The sequence below is a fragment of the Aulostomus chinensis genome, chromosome 18 (genome assembly GCF_037954235.1).
Source record: "Aulostomus chinensis isolate RoL2024-O1b breed Wild chromosome 18, RoL_Achi_v1.0, whole genome shotgun sequence".
In the NCBI taxonomy this organism is placed as follows: domain Eukaryota; kingdom Metazoa; phylum Chordata; class Actinopteri; order Syngnathiformes; family Aulostomidae; genus Aulostomus; species Aulostomus chinensis.
Genome location: NC_141337.1, coordinates 23,729,074 through 23,743,920, shown reverse-complemented (window position 1 = coordinate 23,743,920; position 14,847 = coordinate 23,729,074). Strand labels below are relative to the sequence as shown.

At 45.1% G+C, this 14,847-nt stretch overlaps 1 protein-coding gene across 2 annotated transcripts; it reads left to right on the top strand.

The window, feature by feature from the left end:
• Positions 1 to 884: 884 nt before the first annotated feature.
• On the top strand, positions 885 to 13,667 carry ubn2b (ubinuclein 2b). 2 transcript variants are annotated; one of them, XM_086185396.1, is made up of 17 exons: positions 885 to 1,516; positions 1,869 to 1,997; positions 2,069 to 2,167; positions 2,959 to 3,090; positions 3,239 to 3,345; positions 3,771 to 4,266; positions 5,020 to 5,090; positions 5,175 to 5,304; positions 5,588 to 5,694; positions 5,788 to 5,898; positions 9,301 to 9,444; positions 9,527 to 9,577; positions 9,664 to 9,706; positions 10,363 to 11,628; positions 12,040 to 12,247; positions 12,752 to 12,820; positions 13,072 to 13,667. In XM_086185396.1, exons 1-17 carry the CDS (start codon positions 1,202 to 1,204, stop codon positions 13,116 to 13,118), a joined length of 3,525 nt encoding a protein of 1,174 aa, XP_086041522.1. In that variant the 5' UTR covers positions 885 to 1,201; the 3' UTR covers positions 13,119 to 13,667. The 2 variants fall into 2 exon arrangements, with proteins under 2 accessions (XP_086041522.1, XP_086041523.1); XM_086185397.1 differs by lacking the exon at positions 12,752 to 12,820.
• Positions 13,668 to 14,847: the final 1,180 nt, after the last annotated feature.

Sequence of the window (14,847 nt, the reverse complement as noted above, 5' to 3'; positions counted from 1 at the left end):
ATTTGTTTTGTGATAACTTTCTTGCATATTAAAATTGTGGTAATATACTGGTAGTTTGGGCAAGTGGCGTTTATAAAAGATCTTAACGAAACACTGACAGGAATGAAATGGGACTGTTAATCCTGGTGAGGCATACAAATTTTTGCTGTCTAGTCAAAATTGAACATGTTTATAGACTTCAATACAACAGTGGCACATGACTTAACTTGGTTGTGGGTAATCAAAACTAGCATAGAAATTTGTCACATGTGGAACTCCTGGTGTGCTCTTGTTTCTGTAGCTGGCACATCCTGCCTTGCACCTCAGCAGGAAGTTACCCTGTGAGGCAGAGAAGTGCTGTATAAAATGTTACAATGTCCACATTCCTCCCTGTGTACGAATGATGCAGCTTTGGTATGTTGCAAAACCTTTCAGTACCCTGTTTCAGACAAGCACTGGTCTTGCAAAGGTATTTTTGAGGCCAGAGTAAACATCCAAGCCAAAGAAACCAGTGTTACAATGTCATGGGATCTCTTGTACACGACTTGAAATGTTTAAATTTCTAAAATTAAATTGTCCCTAATTGGGGGGGGGGGGGTATTTTGGTCCAGTAAACGCATCAAATGTAATTCGGTAATTTACTTTTTTAAACTGGTTAATAAGTCACTGTAATGCAGTTGGAAAAGGCAGTATTGTTGCATAGCACAGGTTTCTTTGTGTTCTCGGTGTAGTAAGCAGAGATCCTCAGGAGTCCCACATCCCGCCTGACCAGAACAATCATCTCCACATTCGCGCTTGTATAGCGGGTGGGCGTGTCCGCGAGTGCTTTCGGCTCTGCTATTGGTCAAACACTTTCCTTTCCTCCACGGCTTCCGCTTCTTTTCATACGCACGCCCAACCACGGAATAATGATAATAATGATCAAGATGGCTACTATAGAATCCTCCTTGCGGTAGCTAACCACCAGTTTCATGGAAGCACTTAAAACTGCGATTTCCCACTCTTCAAGTCCCTCATAGGTGACGGGGCCCGCGCCAGGTAGAATACTTTATGGATTAAAACGGGCGGAGAGGGGGTAAAAGTCATAGTGTCGCGTGCAGCACTCATTCCGAGGAAGCTAGCTACAGCTAGCTAGCTAGCTAGCTGTAGCTGTCGACTGTACCTAAGGTTAGCTTTCCAGCCTCAGAGGAGCTTCGCGCTCCCGGTTTCGCGTGCCAGTCAAATGGCAGAGCCGAGGAAAGTGCCGTTCGTCACCATTTCGTCCTTCAACACCTCTCCACCGACCCAGGAGTCCAGCAAGAAACGCCGTCGCGAAGACGAGGCCGTCGACATCACTTTTGGAAAAGCTGGTGGTGCAAGTGTCGCGGCCATTGGGTCAGGAGGTTGTGGGGGTCTGTTTGGCAACACGAAGGGAGCTGACGCCGACACTGGACAGACCAAACCGACTGTCCGCCTCAATCTCTCCCTCAGCGAGCCAAGTGACAGAGGTTCTGCCGAATTTAGCTACAGCGAGCTGGTCCACTCCACTGCTTCTCAGGTGAGGAGTTATCGAGCATTACGATGGGAGCAGGGGTGGACTCGTGCAACCCTCCTGCGGGGCGTCCAACCCGGCACCCCCAGGGAGTGGTGCACTGAGCCACACGTCATTCTTGCACATATTGGTGGCTTTTAGTTGTCAATGGTTGTATTAGGTTTGTCAATGTACATGTATTTAAGAGGCACACGTCTGTGACCCATGCCAGTGTCATTCTCCAGTTGTTAGAGCCATGATCTGGACAGGGGTTTAATCAGGAACACTGAATTTTTGTTGTTGAGAAAAAAGATGTGGATGAGGTATAGAGCCTGGTAATCAGATGTCTCTCTTTTGCAAATGCCCTTGTTCCCTTCAGGAAAAGCCTCCAGGTCTAACTGTCCCTAAAGGTCTTGCACCTCCCCTAGACCCAAACGACCCCTTTGCTGACGATGAGAGGGAGAGAAGAGAGGTCGAAGAGATGGCTAGGAAGTTTGAGAGTAAATATGTAAGTAATTCTTTGGCATGGCTGCCACAGTGAGGACGCTGTAGTAAAGTGTTTATCTTCGCTGTTTGCAGGGTGGTGGCTCAAAGAAGAAGAAGGACAGGATGCAGGATCTTATCGACATTGGTTATGGCTATGATGAGACTGACCCCTTCATTGACAATTCAGAGGCTGTGAGTTCCCATTTTGCCAAAACGCACTTCATCATAAATGTTGTTTTGCGACTCTGCTATTCACAGTAAAGTAGTTTTTAAGTGATGACTGGGATGTTTCTATCACCAAACAGCTAAAAGATTTGTTGTTTAATTTAATTTACAGCAATTATTTTTTGAAACTTGAGTGCTGTGTTGATGAGCACTGACATATCAGACGACCACATGGAGTGACAAAGTATGTCGGTGGAAAACGTGCTCTTAAAATCTGACATTTGACATCCCTTTTTCAGTCAGTTCTATTTATTTGTGTTCTTGTAGTTTCAGTGTATTGTGTTCTGTTTTCTGGTAAAAGAATTCATCTATTATTTATTTATTGTATACTAACTAACAGTTGTAAACTGTGATGATTAGCACTAAAGTACGTAAAGTTCAGTTTTATGTGAATTATTGCGGCAGGACTCTGTGAGAAAGTCACAATTGTTGTATACAACATTGTGATTTAATAAACAAATGATATTATGAGTCCAGTGGCTTTGTTATAAATTCACAAATAAACTGATAGTTTTGAATTTCTCAACTTAAACTCAAACCTACATAACCATGTTTTACATAATTCAATAATTGGTAATTAAAATAACTTTAAAAAATATAGCAATTTATTCAGTACTGTTCAAAGTAATTGCTGTTATGTAATTACAGAGGCTGGCTTTAAAGTTGTGAATTGGTTGATCATGCAGTGCGAATAGGAAATCCCTTTGGAACAACAGCAGCACTTTGTAGCAGTGATTGTAAATGTCTCCTGTGTACAGTACGATGAGCTGGTACCTGCCTCTCTCACCACAAAACATGGAGGCTTCTACATCAACACAGGCACTCTGCAGTTCCGGGCCGCGTCCGACTCTGAAGGAGAAGGGGCCAGCACGGAGAATAATCATTTCAAGGTACATTTATTCTTCTTTACACTTGTGTGAACATCAAAAGCATGTGTGAGTGCTGGAAGATTGTCTTTCTTTTCTTTTCTTTTTTTTTCTCTCAATTTACTGGGCTGAAAACCAGTAATGGACCACATTTTTTTGGATTTGATTTCAGAAAATGAAAGATGGCGAAGAGCGGGTGATAAAAAAACGAAGGAAAAAGCAAGATGGTGGAATTTTGGAAGTCAAGAAACCCAGGAAGAATAAATTACCAAAACCCGGGTGAGGTTTTAATGTGTCTTCATTTTTTTTCTTGCAGGCTTGCTCTCGACCTGCTATTATCATGTTCATAGAGGGAAATGATGAGATGCCTTAAGCACAATCGTATAAAGTATTTCCTGTTTGGGAAATTAGTTGACGAAATTCTGTTTTACAGCTGAACGCAGGATGTGTCATGGGTTCCCATCAGCACCTCATTAACCTCCTAGCCGGGATAGTGGTCCTGCACTCACTTGCTGGATTATTCAGTACATTTAGATACAACTAATGTGGTACTGTACATTTAACAATGATGGACAAAATATTAGAAACACATCTTAGCAGAACTCAGTACAGCTCAGCAGCATGACAAGCTACTGACGAGAGCTGTTTTCTTTCCACCATCTGTTAAGTGTATTTTCTTTGTTGCGTTTTGTGTGCTCCTGCAGGGTTTCAGCCCTGAATGTTCACCGGCCCGAAAAGAAAAAGCGGAAAAAGCTAATGAAGGACTCAATCCACTTGGCCAACATGCTGCGTCGCTTCACCCGTGAGAAGGAAGAGATGCGAAAGAGGAACGTGGCTGGTGCTGGTCTGCCTCGACCCAATGCCAAAGTGCCCACCGCCAATAATGCTCTCCTCAATGCCCAGCCCAAGGCTGCTGGCAGCAATGATTGCAGCATGGCTGACCTGACTTCTGACCCGACTGTAATGTCACTGTTGGGATCAGCCAATAATGACATTTTGCAGGACATGATGGGTGATTTGGACTTTGGGATGCTGGACTCCCCTCAGCCATCCAGCCCAGCACAGGGGGAGAATGGCTCCTTTGGAATGGGACACAAAGCAGGTGGAGGCCGTGTGTTGCAGGGTAATATGATGTCCCCTCCCCCCCTGCCCAGTGGACTCCCAGGCCCACTCTCCAAGCGCATTGAGGACCTAAGAGCGGTATGAGTTTCAGTATCTTCTCAGATGGCATAGAATGTCTGTTACAATGGTGTGTTCATGATGCAACTCACTCCTGTGAAGACTTGGCAATAAGAGGCACACTTTTGGTGCTTTGACTCGTCCTTGTCAGATTGACGCTGACAGTGTAACGCATTGCATAGGAAAATATGCTGATTGAATCTTGACTGTAACACTAGCAAATAGAAAGTCTCCAGCTGTCTCCTTGTTATGTTACTTCACATTTATTTCCATCGACTCACCCACCCACCCACACACACACACACACTCACTCACACAATTAAATTGTAAACCAGACATATCAACCCAAACAAGGGAATAATTCATTGAGAATTATAAATGTCAGTGATAGACATGAGTTGGATGTATTGATGAACAAAATCAACAGCAAAAAAATACATGCGTTTAATTTCTGTATGATTTGGATATGCATGACTATATGCTGGTTAAAAAGGTGCAAACGGAAGAAGAGTAGGTGTTTATTTGAAGAGAGAGTGGGACGGTGAGATCCAATCACAAGTGGTCATAGGAGGCACATTTTAAATCAAATGTGATCACACTTGAGAGAGCTGTCCAATTGGGATTGGATTACATCAGGATGAGTCTTAAAACCAGGTGTGAATATGGCTTTGGACTTAATGTGACATGTCATCTAGCTGTGTCAAAGACTGTGGCATTTTCTCTCCAAAAAGCAGTGTTGCTCAAGTTCTGTTCGTTGTGTGTTTAATGTTCCAGGCATCCCGTCTGTTTGATGAAGAGGGCAGGAAGAAGTTCTTCACGTTGGACATGAACAATATCCTCCTGGAGTGAGTAGCACTCAGTTTTTTTCCTTTCTGCTGATGTATGTGAAATATAAATCATATGTAATTGTCCATCTGTCTATCTGTTAGTATTGAGTTGCAGGTTCAGGAGCAGCCATCAGATGTACGTTCGGCTGTCTACTCTCACCTGGAGGCCTTTGTTCCCTGCAATAAAGAAGCTCTGCTGAAACGCCTCAAGAAGCTCAGCCTCAACATCCAGGTGTTTTTCTTAGACCTTAGATTCTTAGATTTGCAGCATGCCTGAGTGTTTCTCATCTTTTTGATGTGATTGTGATTGTTTAGACAACCAATGACTTCCACTTTAAGTTAAAATCACAAAATTATGTGAAATGATGAGGTCTGAGCATGACGACTAAAGTTCTTGTTATTCTGCCAGCAAGGTGCTTGTCACTAGTTTCTATATTTAGATACAAGTGTGCTCCCGTGTGTGTGTGTGTGTGTGTGGCACATTTCTCACTGTGCTTACACTCATCAACCTACAGGATGACCGCCTCCGTGCGCCCCTGCTGAAGCTGAAGCTGGCAGTGTGTAGCGTGATGCCAGAGCAGATCGCGCGGTACAACATGGACTGTATTGCCAAGGTGGCAAAGTAAGGGCACTCCTCATGTCAGCTGCGACTTGTGGGTTATCACTGTCAGTATTTCAGTTCACAAAAGCTTCGCTGTTGTCCCTCTGTTCACAGGCAGCAGTCTGAGGAGGGTGAGAAAAATGGCTCAGAAGACGACGATGATGAGAAACCAGGCAAGAGGGTGATGGGGCCTCGAAAGAAGTTCATCTGGGATGACAAACTCAGGTCAGTTTCACAGAGGAATTGAGGTTCATTTATTCATATGCTACATGTTTGCTGCCCTTAGAAAGACCTTAAGCATGTGTAGGAATATGGGAACCTTTTGGGAGTTTGGGTCTGTTTCCCACCCAGAGACAGACAAGAGAATAGATCCCCTCTGTATGTGCACTCAGGAGCTGAGACAAACAAAGATCAGCTGACAGCTTGTTAGCTGAGCTCAATGAATGGTAGTGGATGGAAGTGCATACCTCTGTCAAAAAAATCCAATAGTTAAATTTAAGGATATTGGGTTGTCCAGAAGTAAATCCTCCTCATTCTCCCTTACATAGTTGTCCATGATTATTAGAAGTCACTCTTTGAGTCATTAACAAATGCTTTGTTTTGCTTGGTCGGAGTTATAATGGTGTAAAATCTCTTTGACCAGTGTCTTCGTCAGGAAAGGAATTCCAACTGTGTGTGTAATTCTAAAATAACAATATCTTGATATTGTAACTTAAAGTGAATGTTCTGCACAACCAAGTTATATTAATGAAGGCAGAGAGCATTTTAGATAAAAGTATTTGGTGAGTTTAGACAGAGGTATGCTCACACTTCCCATCCACCATTATTCATTGTGCTAAGCTAAGTAACAGTCAGCGAGTCTCTCCCTAATGCACACATAGAGGAACAGTGCGTCTCTGCCTTATTTTCTGGCTATGGGTAAAATAGCAAATAAGCATAATTCCAGAAAAGTTCTGGGTAAGGCCATGTCATATTGTTGGATAACACTGGTATTCATTTTTATGTAGTAAAAAAGTGCCATATAATGATAGAAACAATGCAGCTGTGTGACATGGACTTGCTGCCCACAGTGGGTTTCACAACACCACGAGTGCTGGGAGCTACTTCATCTGTGAGGATATGTTTATAAGGCACTCTAATGTGTTAAGTATGTACTGAATCCATGACGCCAAAGAATGTTTTCACCACTTAAAGCAAAAACACAACATTGCATGTGAACAGATTGTAAAGGTGAAGTGCAGCTCAAAATCTAATGCAGGCCTGACTCGAAGCATAGCTAGAGCCCTTCTAAGTTGCACTCAATACTACAAAGGGCAAATGGTGGATGAAAGTCGCTTGATTATATACTGCTCCAAAAAAAAAAAAAAAGGGAACACTTAATTACACACTCATCCCAGAACTTAATTGATTGCATAGTGTAATTTGTTGTAAACAAAATAAGGTAAGCATGATAAATAGAAACCAAAATCAACCCTTTGAGGACTGGATTCCAGAATGATATTCAAATTCAAAGTGGAAAAATGAGATGAGAGTCTGATCCAACTTCTGTGAATTTCCTTAAGACAAGTCAGTGTGGCTCAGTCGCGTGTATGGCCTCAATTTGCCCTTGTGCACCCCAGACAATGTCAGGGCAGGCTCCTGATGAGACTACAGATGGTCTCCTTTCATATGTGGATCTGAGCGTCAGTCAGCTCCTGAAAAGTCTGATAGTAGTGGTGGTGGTGGATGCAACGATACATGATATCACAGAAGTGCTTGATTGGGTTCAAGAGAATGGGGCACCGATGTCAAATCGGCCAATTTTGGTGTTCTCTGCCAAATGCCCATTGAGCTGCAAGGTGCCTGGCAGTGGGTACAGGCCCCATTTGGGGATGTGTGGCTCTCATGCTGCCCTTATTGAGTCTGTTTCTGGCAGTTTGGACAAAAACATGCACACAAATGGCCTGCTGAAGCTCATTCTGTAGGGTTCTGGCAGATAGCAGTCCTGCTGCTGGGTTGTACCTCTCCTGGTGTACTGGCCTGTCTCCCGGTCTCTCCTTCACACTCTTGACACTGCTGGGGGACACAGCAAACCTTCTGTTCACTGTGCACATATGGATGTGCCATCCTGGGGGAGCTGTGCCACCTGAGCAACTTCTCTGGGCTGCAGATACTCCTCATGCTATCACTAGTTCACCAGGGCACTGGAAAAAATGCTAAACTTGCCAAGAATCATTCAGAAAGGACAAGGAGAGGGAAATAGTCTGTGACCACTTGCAAGTCAATTCCTTCACAGGGGTTGTCTTGCTAATTGTGTCTCCTTTCCACCTGTTGTCTGTCCCAGTTGCACAGGTGAAATTGATTCACGATCATTATTGCTTCCAAACTGGACTGGTTGTTTTCCCGAAAAAAGTTTTTGACTAAGGAGTTCCATTGTGATGAATATGTGTTCCATTTATTTTTTGAACCTCGTGTATTGTTTGGCTAAGGATATGAAGCTTATCCAAAGAGTTGAAAAAGGTTTAAATACAGTTACTAATACAATAACTATAACAGCCCAGGTAGAAGTTAATTTTCAAAAACATCCTTGCCTATGATGTATGATGAGTTCCATGACGAGCTAGCAGCTACACTATTGTCAGTGGAGTTATTTTTGGCCTCATCCATGGATGTGTGGTCAGGCTGAAGACCCAAACAGGTGGCAGCCTGATGGTGTACATAGACCACGGCTGGAACAACTACTGCCAATTTCTCAAACAGGTGAGAATGTTACGAATCACGAAACGGTTTGTTTAGCTGTGACTCCTGTGTGCGTGCGTGTGTGCAAATACAAATGTGTAATATTATAATAATATATTATATATATATATCATAATATTATAATATGGTTAAATGTTAAGTTCTTGATAAATTATGTCATACTTTTGCAAAAGATTCCCAAGGCACGAAAACAACTCATCCATCCATCCATTTTGTATACCGCTTATCCATTAAGGGTTGCGGGGGGGCTGGAGCCTCTCCTAGCTGACAATGGGCTAGTGGCAGGTTCATCCTGAGTGGGTCAGTCCATCACCATACTTTGACATGGTTACCAGGGGAAGTGAGGATGGAACCAGTGACCCTTTTGTTGCTGGACAACCACTCTACCTCTGAGCCGTGCCGCCCCTGGAAAACAACTTACTTTTATATCAATTTGATTTATACTGCATTAGTATTGCAACTTGAATGCTGCTGCTGCTGCCGCCACCTTGTGGTAATAGATGAATGTGAATTAGGTAGTCAGCGATGTGAGTCTTTGGAAAAAGATGGCTGTTGTAAGGAATATCAGTATGGCAAATTCCCCTGAAATATTGTGATTACATTTTTTCAGGATGATTTTCCCGAAACATTGATTTCATCAGTTACATTGAAGCTGTAGTTGGAACACATACACACACACACACACACACACACACACACACACACACACAAATCATGCAATTTGTGCACTGACACTAAAATCAATCAAACAATGCTCAATCACACAGAACATCAGACACAAGAAAACGTATTCTTAGATTCACCCATTGCCGAATGTGATCAGCAGCTTTTTTGGACTTTGAGAAGCATTGAGAATCCATAGTGACGGAGGAGGTGTGTGTTTTGCAGGGCATTGCTATGTAACTTGGTGCGGGTGAAGCTGAGCTGCTATGAGCTGGAGGGCAAGAACTTGCTGTCACCAGAAGACTATCTGAAAGCCTTCATGGAGAATGAAGTCAAACCCCTCTGGCCTAAGGGCTGGATGCAGGCCAGGTGTGTGTGTTGCTCTTGAGTACATGTGACCGTGACCAAGATTTCAACCCCCTTCATTTGGACTTGCTTTCCTTTGTGATAGGATGCTGTTTAAGGAGAGCATCATGGCTCATGGTCATCTCACCGGCTACACGTAAGTCAGGCAACATTTTAGATCCCAGTTTCTTCTTCTTCCTCACGATTGATCTAGTTTCTCTCACTGATGTCTGTTCAATATAGAGCAAAGAAGAAGATGATCCCAGCACCCAAGGTTAAGCCAAAGGTAAGTTATCAATGCCACTTGGTCCTCCAACGACCTGGGTCCCTCCATGATGAGAACATGAGTGCATCCATGGTTATGGCAGTCAGCTTTGACATACATGTCTATTTCATTGTGACATGTCTTCTTTCTTGTCACACAACATACGCATTTAAATTGAAAGAATTCCTTACAGAAGAGGCTCAGTTTGTGCAGCTGGGCAGCCAGAACAAACTGAGCCAGTGTGCCTGCTTAAAAACCCTGGCAACGCTCTGCCGACACAACGCACTGCCCGTTTCACCAGTGCGTTCCAGGCATGCTGCCGACCCTACACAAGAAGATGATCAGGACAATTATGGGTCTGCTTTGCTCCTCCCAGCAATTGGGTAGTGTTGTACACTTGAGGCTTGTCGGAACAGATCGTCCGCCCAACTGATCCTGTGGCAGGATCAACAATGCTAATGTGCTCAATGATTTGGAACAGTGAATAGCAAAGTGCTAGTAGGGTGAAATAGCAATCAGAAGCATCTGTGACCTCCCTTATTATTTAAAATGAAGGATTTCCACATCTCAGATCACCACTTGTTAGTTTCTCTCTGCCAGCTGAAGTGTCAAGTCAGTGTTCTTTAGATACATTCTTGGTTTTGTGTGATCACATTTATTGAACCTGTATTTTTCAGGAGGCTGTGTGGGTTCAACGGACCACACCTTCAACAGGTGCCACTCCTTCCCCTGGTACCCAGATTGCTAAGCGACCTCCTCAGTCACCGGCTGAGCCCATATGTCTCGATTCCCTTGACGAGGACCTGACAGCTCCCTCTCTAGACTCCATTTCTCAGGCGCTTGCCATTCTTGGCAATGCAGCAAAGGGCCTGGCACAAGGGGACAGTCCTCCCTCCCCCGAGGGACCTAAAACGGCCCCCAACCCCTCTCCTCTTCCTGTTTCACCACTCATCCAGCAGCACAAAAAGCCCTCTGTCAGCACACCCACCTCCAGTGCACCTCACTACATCTCTACCTCTTCGTCCCCCTCTCTGTCTCGGCCCTCATCCGTCACATCCTCTCCTCTGACCTCAGCAAGGGTGGATGGGATGGGGGTCGTTAAAGGCACGGCGCAGGTGCACAGACATTCAGTGTTGAACAGTCAGAGACCTGTGGGGGTGTGTGTGGCAAAAACCAACGCACCTGCCCCAGGTACACCATCTAAACCACGCCCACCACCCACTGCATCGCCACTTGTACCCCCAGGATCAAAGATGGGGGTCTCCACTCCCCCTTCTGGCATCCTCAAATGCAGCAATAACAGTAAAACTAATAGTGGTGACACACTCATCGTTACATCACCTCAGTCGCGGCCACACACCCTCCCCTCAACTGTGCACCTGACCCCCAAAACCCTCCACACGACTCGTGTGCCCCTGATCCCTCAGAGCAAATCCTCCCCCTCCCTCTCTCAGACCCTCCCGGTGCAGCCCCAGCAGCAGTCCAACTTCATCACCCCTATGCATGCCACCCTCACCAAGTCCACCCACAGCAGCATCCCGCCCATTGTCAAACTCACACCCCGCACCCCCAACCCTATTGTCACCACCCCCACCTCAACCTCACCCTCCATCTCTCAAAGCCCCAGGTCTCAGGCAACACCCTCCATACACCAGTACTCTCCCAAAAGCCCAGCAGGGTTCCGCCCGCCATTCTCAGGTGCCCAAGCAGGAACCACCAAGCCCGGTCAAGGCAGCTTCACTCCTCAAGGCAACCCGAAGACCCTCACCAACAGCAGCACCGCCAACACCAGCCTTATTAACACCTCGCCCATTAGCAAGCATTCAGGATCCAGTGCCTCCCCCACAATGGCCTCTGCCAATCCAGGCCAGCGTCAGAGGCCAGGGGGCGGGACACCTCAGGGGGCCAAGCCAGTCGCGTCTCTCGCTTCTCAGTTGCCACAGGTGGGTCCCTCCAAACTCCGATCTGATTGGTCGGTAGATGTCATGCATGATCCCTCAAAACGCCTAATAATGGGGAACCTTGATGTTGTATTCAAATTTTGGGGGTAACTATTAACTACTCTCGTTTTCAGAACTTTACCTCTCGACAGCACTATACTAAATACATGTGACTTCATGGTTATCCATTCTGGGCGTTTCAGATCGAACGGGACCAAATGCATGATTTAGCTTATTGATTCAAACTCAGTGCGTGAAGTCTTCCATCTGAAGTGAATGCATCAATTCCTCCGATGTACAACTGTAGTGCCCCGCATTACAAAAACGTTTTTTTATGGGTTTCTATAGTCATCCAGGAATGAGAAGCTCATCCTTTGTTTGTGTGGTCGTTGTTATTTTGTGTGTCTTGCTTAGGTTTCCACTGCAGGCGGCAGCAGTCTGCTTGGCTCCGCCCAGTCTCTTCCCCTGGGGTTCGGGATGTTGGGGGGCCTGGTGCCTGTGTCACTGCCCTTCCAGTTCCCCTCACTGCTGAATCTGCCGCCGCTGGGAACAGCGAGCTCCAACCCAGCAGCCAGCGGGTCTGCAGCTAGTAGCAATGCACCATTCTCTACCCTGACCCAGAGTGAGTGCAGCACAGAATCCTGCGTTTCAGTCTAAATTCTGCCCCCCCCCCACACACACACACACAAATGTAACAGTTGGCAGGTTTCAACTATAATAGTGTGTAAAAGAGAAGTGGCTGAACACACGAGGCAGGTTTTGTGTGTTCCTCTGCTGTTGTCTGTTTAGTTACTGCTGTGTAGACTTTGTTTTGTGTTTTCTGTTGTAGCATCACTTGTTTTATCATCACATTGTGAGTCTGGATGTAAGCTTGTGTGTTTTTTTTTCCCCCGTTTGACATTATTCCAATTTGTTTGCTTCATTTCCCTCATTTTCTTTTCTCCCTTTTCTTCTCTTTTGCTTTAATGATGCCCCTTTTTTTCAAACGCCTCACGTTTGGCGGTCATTACCTCTCTCCTTTCCCTTCTGCCCTCACTGTCATCCTCTCTTCCCTCCTGTTGTTGGAATCTGTTACGTCCTCATTTCCTGCTCCCTCGTTTCTTGTCCCCCTGTCCTGTCTCCTCAGATCTGTATAAGAGTCTCCAGTCAGGGTCTCAGGTTGCTCTGCCTCCTCACTTGCAGCTCGCTTTCTCAGGTAAAATCTGCCCCTCCCTCCCCCATAAATCTTGCTCCATTTACCCCCTCTCCTGCCGTTCTCTTTTCCAAGTGTCTGATGTTTTCTGTCTGCGATTGTCTTTCTGTCCAGTTCTGTGCTTTGCTGGTCTGTCACTGGTTGCATGCCCCTTCAGTAGTCATGTTAGCAGTTTGATCTCTGTTGTAGCCTCTGTGTTTTTGGCTGTCAATGTTCTTCACTGACATATCCAGACCTCTGCTGTTCCTGTCTAGATGTCAGTCAAAGCCAGGGAGCTGATGCAAAGAGGAAGACTCTATGATCCAGCCGGACCTCACCGCCTGCTGGATGCAGTCCAATGAAACGATGGGACGTCAGGACACCTGGGGAAGGATCAGTGACGGATCACAATGAATCCTACAGTGATGCTCAGTCTGACCCGAGGTCAACTTTTCACTATGACTACCAGTTAAATTTAACTTTAAAAAAAAAACCTTTTTAAATGCTATTCTTCATAGAAATCAAAATGACAAATACAGCTTGTCAATGTTTACAAGATAGACCTATATCACTGTGGAAGGGAAAGGAATGAGATATTTTTAGGTGTGTGTGTGTGTGAGTGTGTGAGGATGTGAATGTGGTGGGTGGGATTGAACGTGTGCCTTTGTAAGTTTCCCTCTGATGCATGGTCGGTGTCTATTTGGTGCTGTTTTTATTCTCTTAATGTAATTATCACTGATACTTGTAAGAAATGTAAACTGCAAATTGCTGAATTTGAGCTTTTTTCAAGCTGTACACTTTTTTCAATGTACTTGAATGAATTTTCTGTATAGAACTCAAACTGCTTTTAATTAAAATCTTTCGCAAGGTAGTAGCTTGTTGCAAGTTGAGTATGTATATGAAGTGCAATCAATGCTCCAGGACCAGTGACTCCAACATTGGACCATAGTCATGGATTCCGCAGACCTGGAGGGGCCGGAGGTTGTTTTTTCTCCTTCGTGTGCATGCAGAGAAAAACATGTTTTGAGGCCACAAGATAACTTGTTCTCTAAATTGATTTAATCTTAAATAATGAAATTGAGGGAAAACGTTCTCTTCTGGCCTCCAAATGTTTTGTTTTTTCGCCCTGTGGCTTCTCCAGGGCACTGGAATGAAATGTTCTTACTCATTGGTGTGGTGGCACGTAAATGGACTCAATTTTATAGAGCGCTTTTCTACCTTAGCGGCACTCAAAGCGCTTTACAGTGTCATCTCATTCACCCGTTCACACACACACACACACACACACACACTGATGGTGGAGGCTGCCATGCAAGGCGCCAACCCACTCACAATTATTGGTTCAGTATCTTGCTCAAGGACACTTTGACATGGTCACCGGGGTCAGGGATCGAACCAGCAACCCTTAAGTTGCTGGACGGCCACTCTACCTCTACCCTGAGCCATGCCGCCCATGTAGGAACCCATAACTCCCCGTGAGTACGTAGGAACCCTCCATCTGTGAGTGTGTGAATCAGTCAACGTCATGAAGTGCTTTTGACTACTGAGGTAGAACATTTTCTACTCCGCCCATCCGTTAAGGGTCACAGGGAGGCTGGAGCCTATCCCAGCTGACATTGGGGGAGAGGCAGGGTTCACCCAGGATGGGTCACCAGTCCATCAAAGGGCCATCAGGAGACATTAGGGGTTCAGTATCTTGCTCAAGGATACTTGGAATGGTCACCGGGGGAAGTGAGGATGGAACCAGCGACCCTTCAGCTGCTTAATGACTGCTCTACTTCTGAGCCATGCTGCCCCTTGAGGTAGAACAATGCAATATAATACATTTAGTACTTTAGTTCTTTGTGTGTGTGTGTTTTTTTTTTTACCTTTTCTTGCAATTGGGAAACAAAACCTTTAACTCTTGCTACATCGATTGTGGACCTCACCAAAGTCCCTGCAAGCCTGGGAAATTTCCTGCTACTTCAGGAACCAGGAGTAAATCAAGATTTGCTTCCTGTCTAAAAGACTAAATTGAGGGCAAAAAACCCCTCATGCGAATAAATACTTTT

Bases quoted from the DNA above. Each gene is read 5' to 3' on its own strand.
- ubn2b (XM_086185396.1), top strand. From the start codon at position 1,202: ATGGCAGAGCCGAGGAAAGTGCCGTTCGTCACCATTTCGTCCTTCAAC. The intron at 1,517-1,868 runs GTGAGGAGTTAT...TGTTCCCTTCAG, and splicing joins TCCACTCCACTGCTTCTCAG to GAAAAGCCTCCAGGTCTAAC. The intron at 1,998-2,068 runs GTAAGTAATTCT...CGCTGTTTGCAG, and splicing joins GGAAGTTTGAGAGTAAATAT to GGTGGTGGCTCAAAGAAGAA.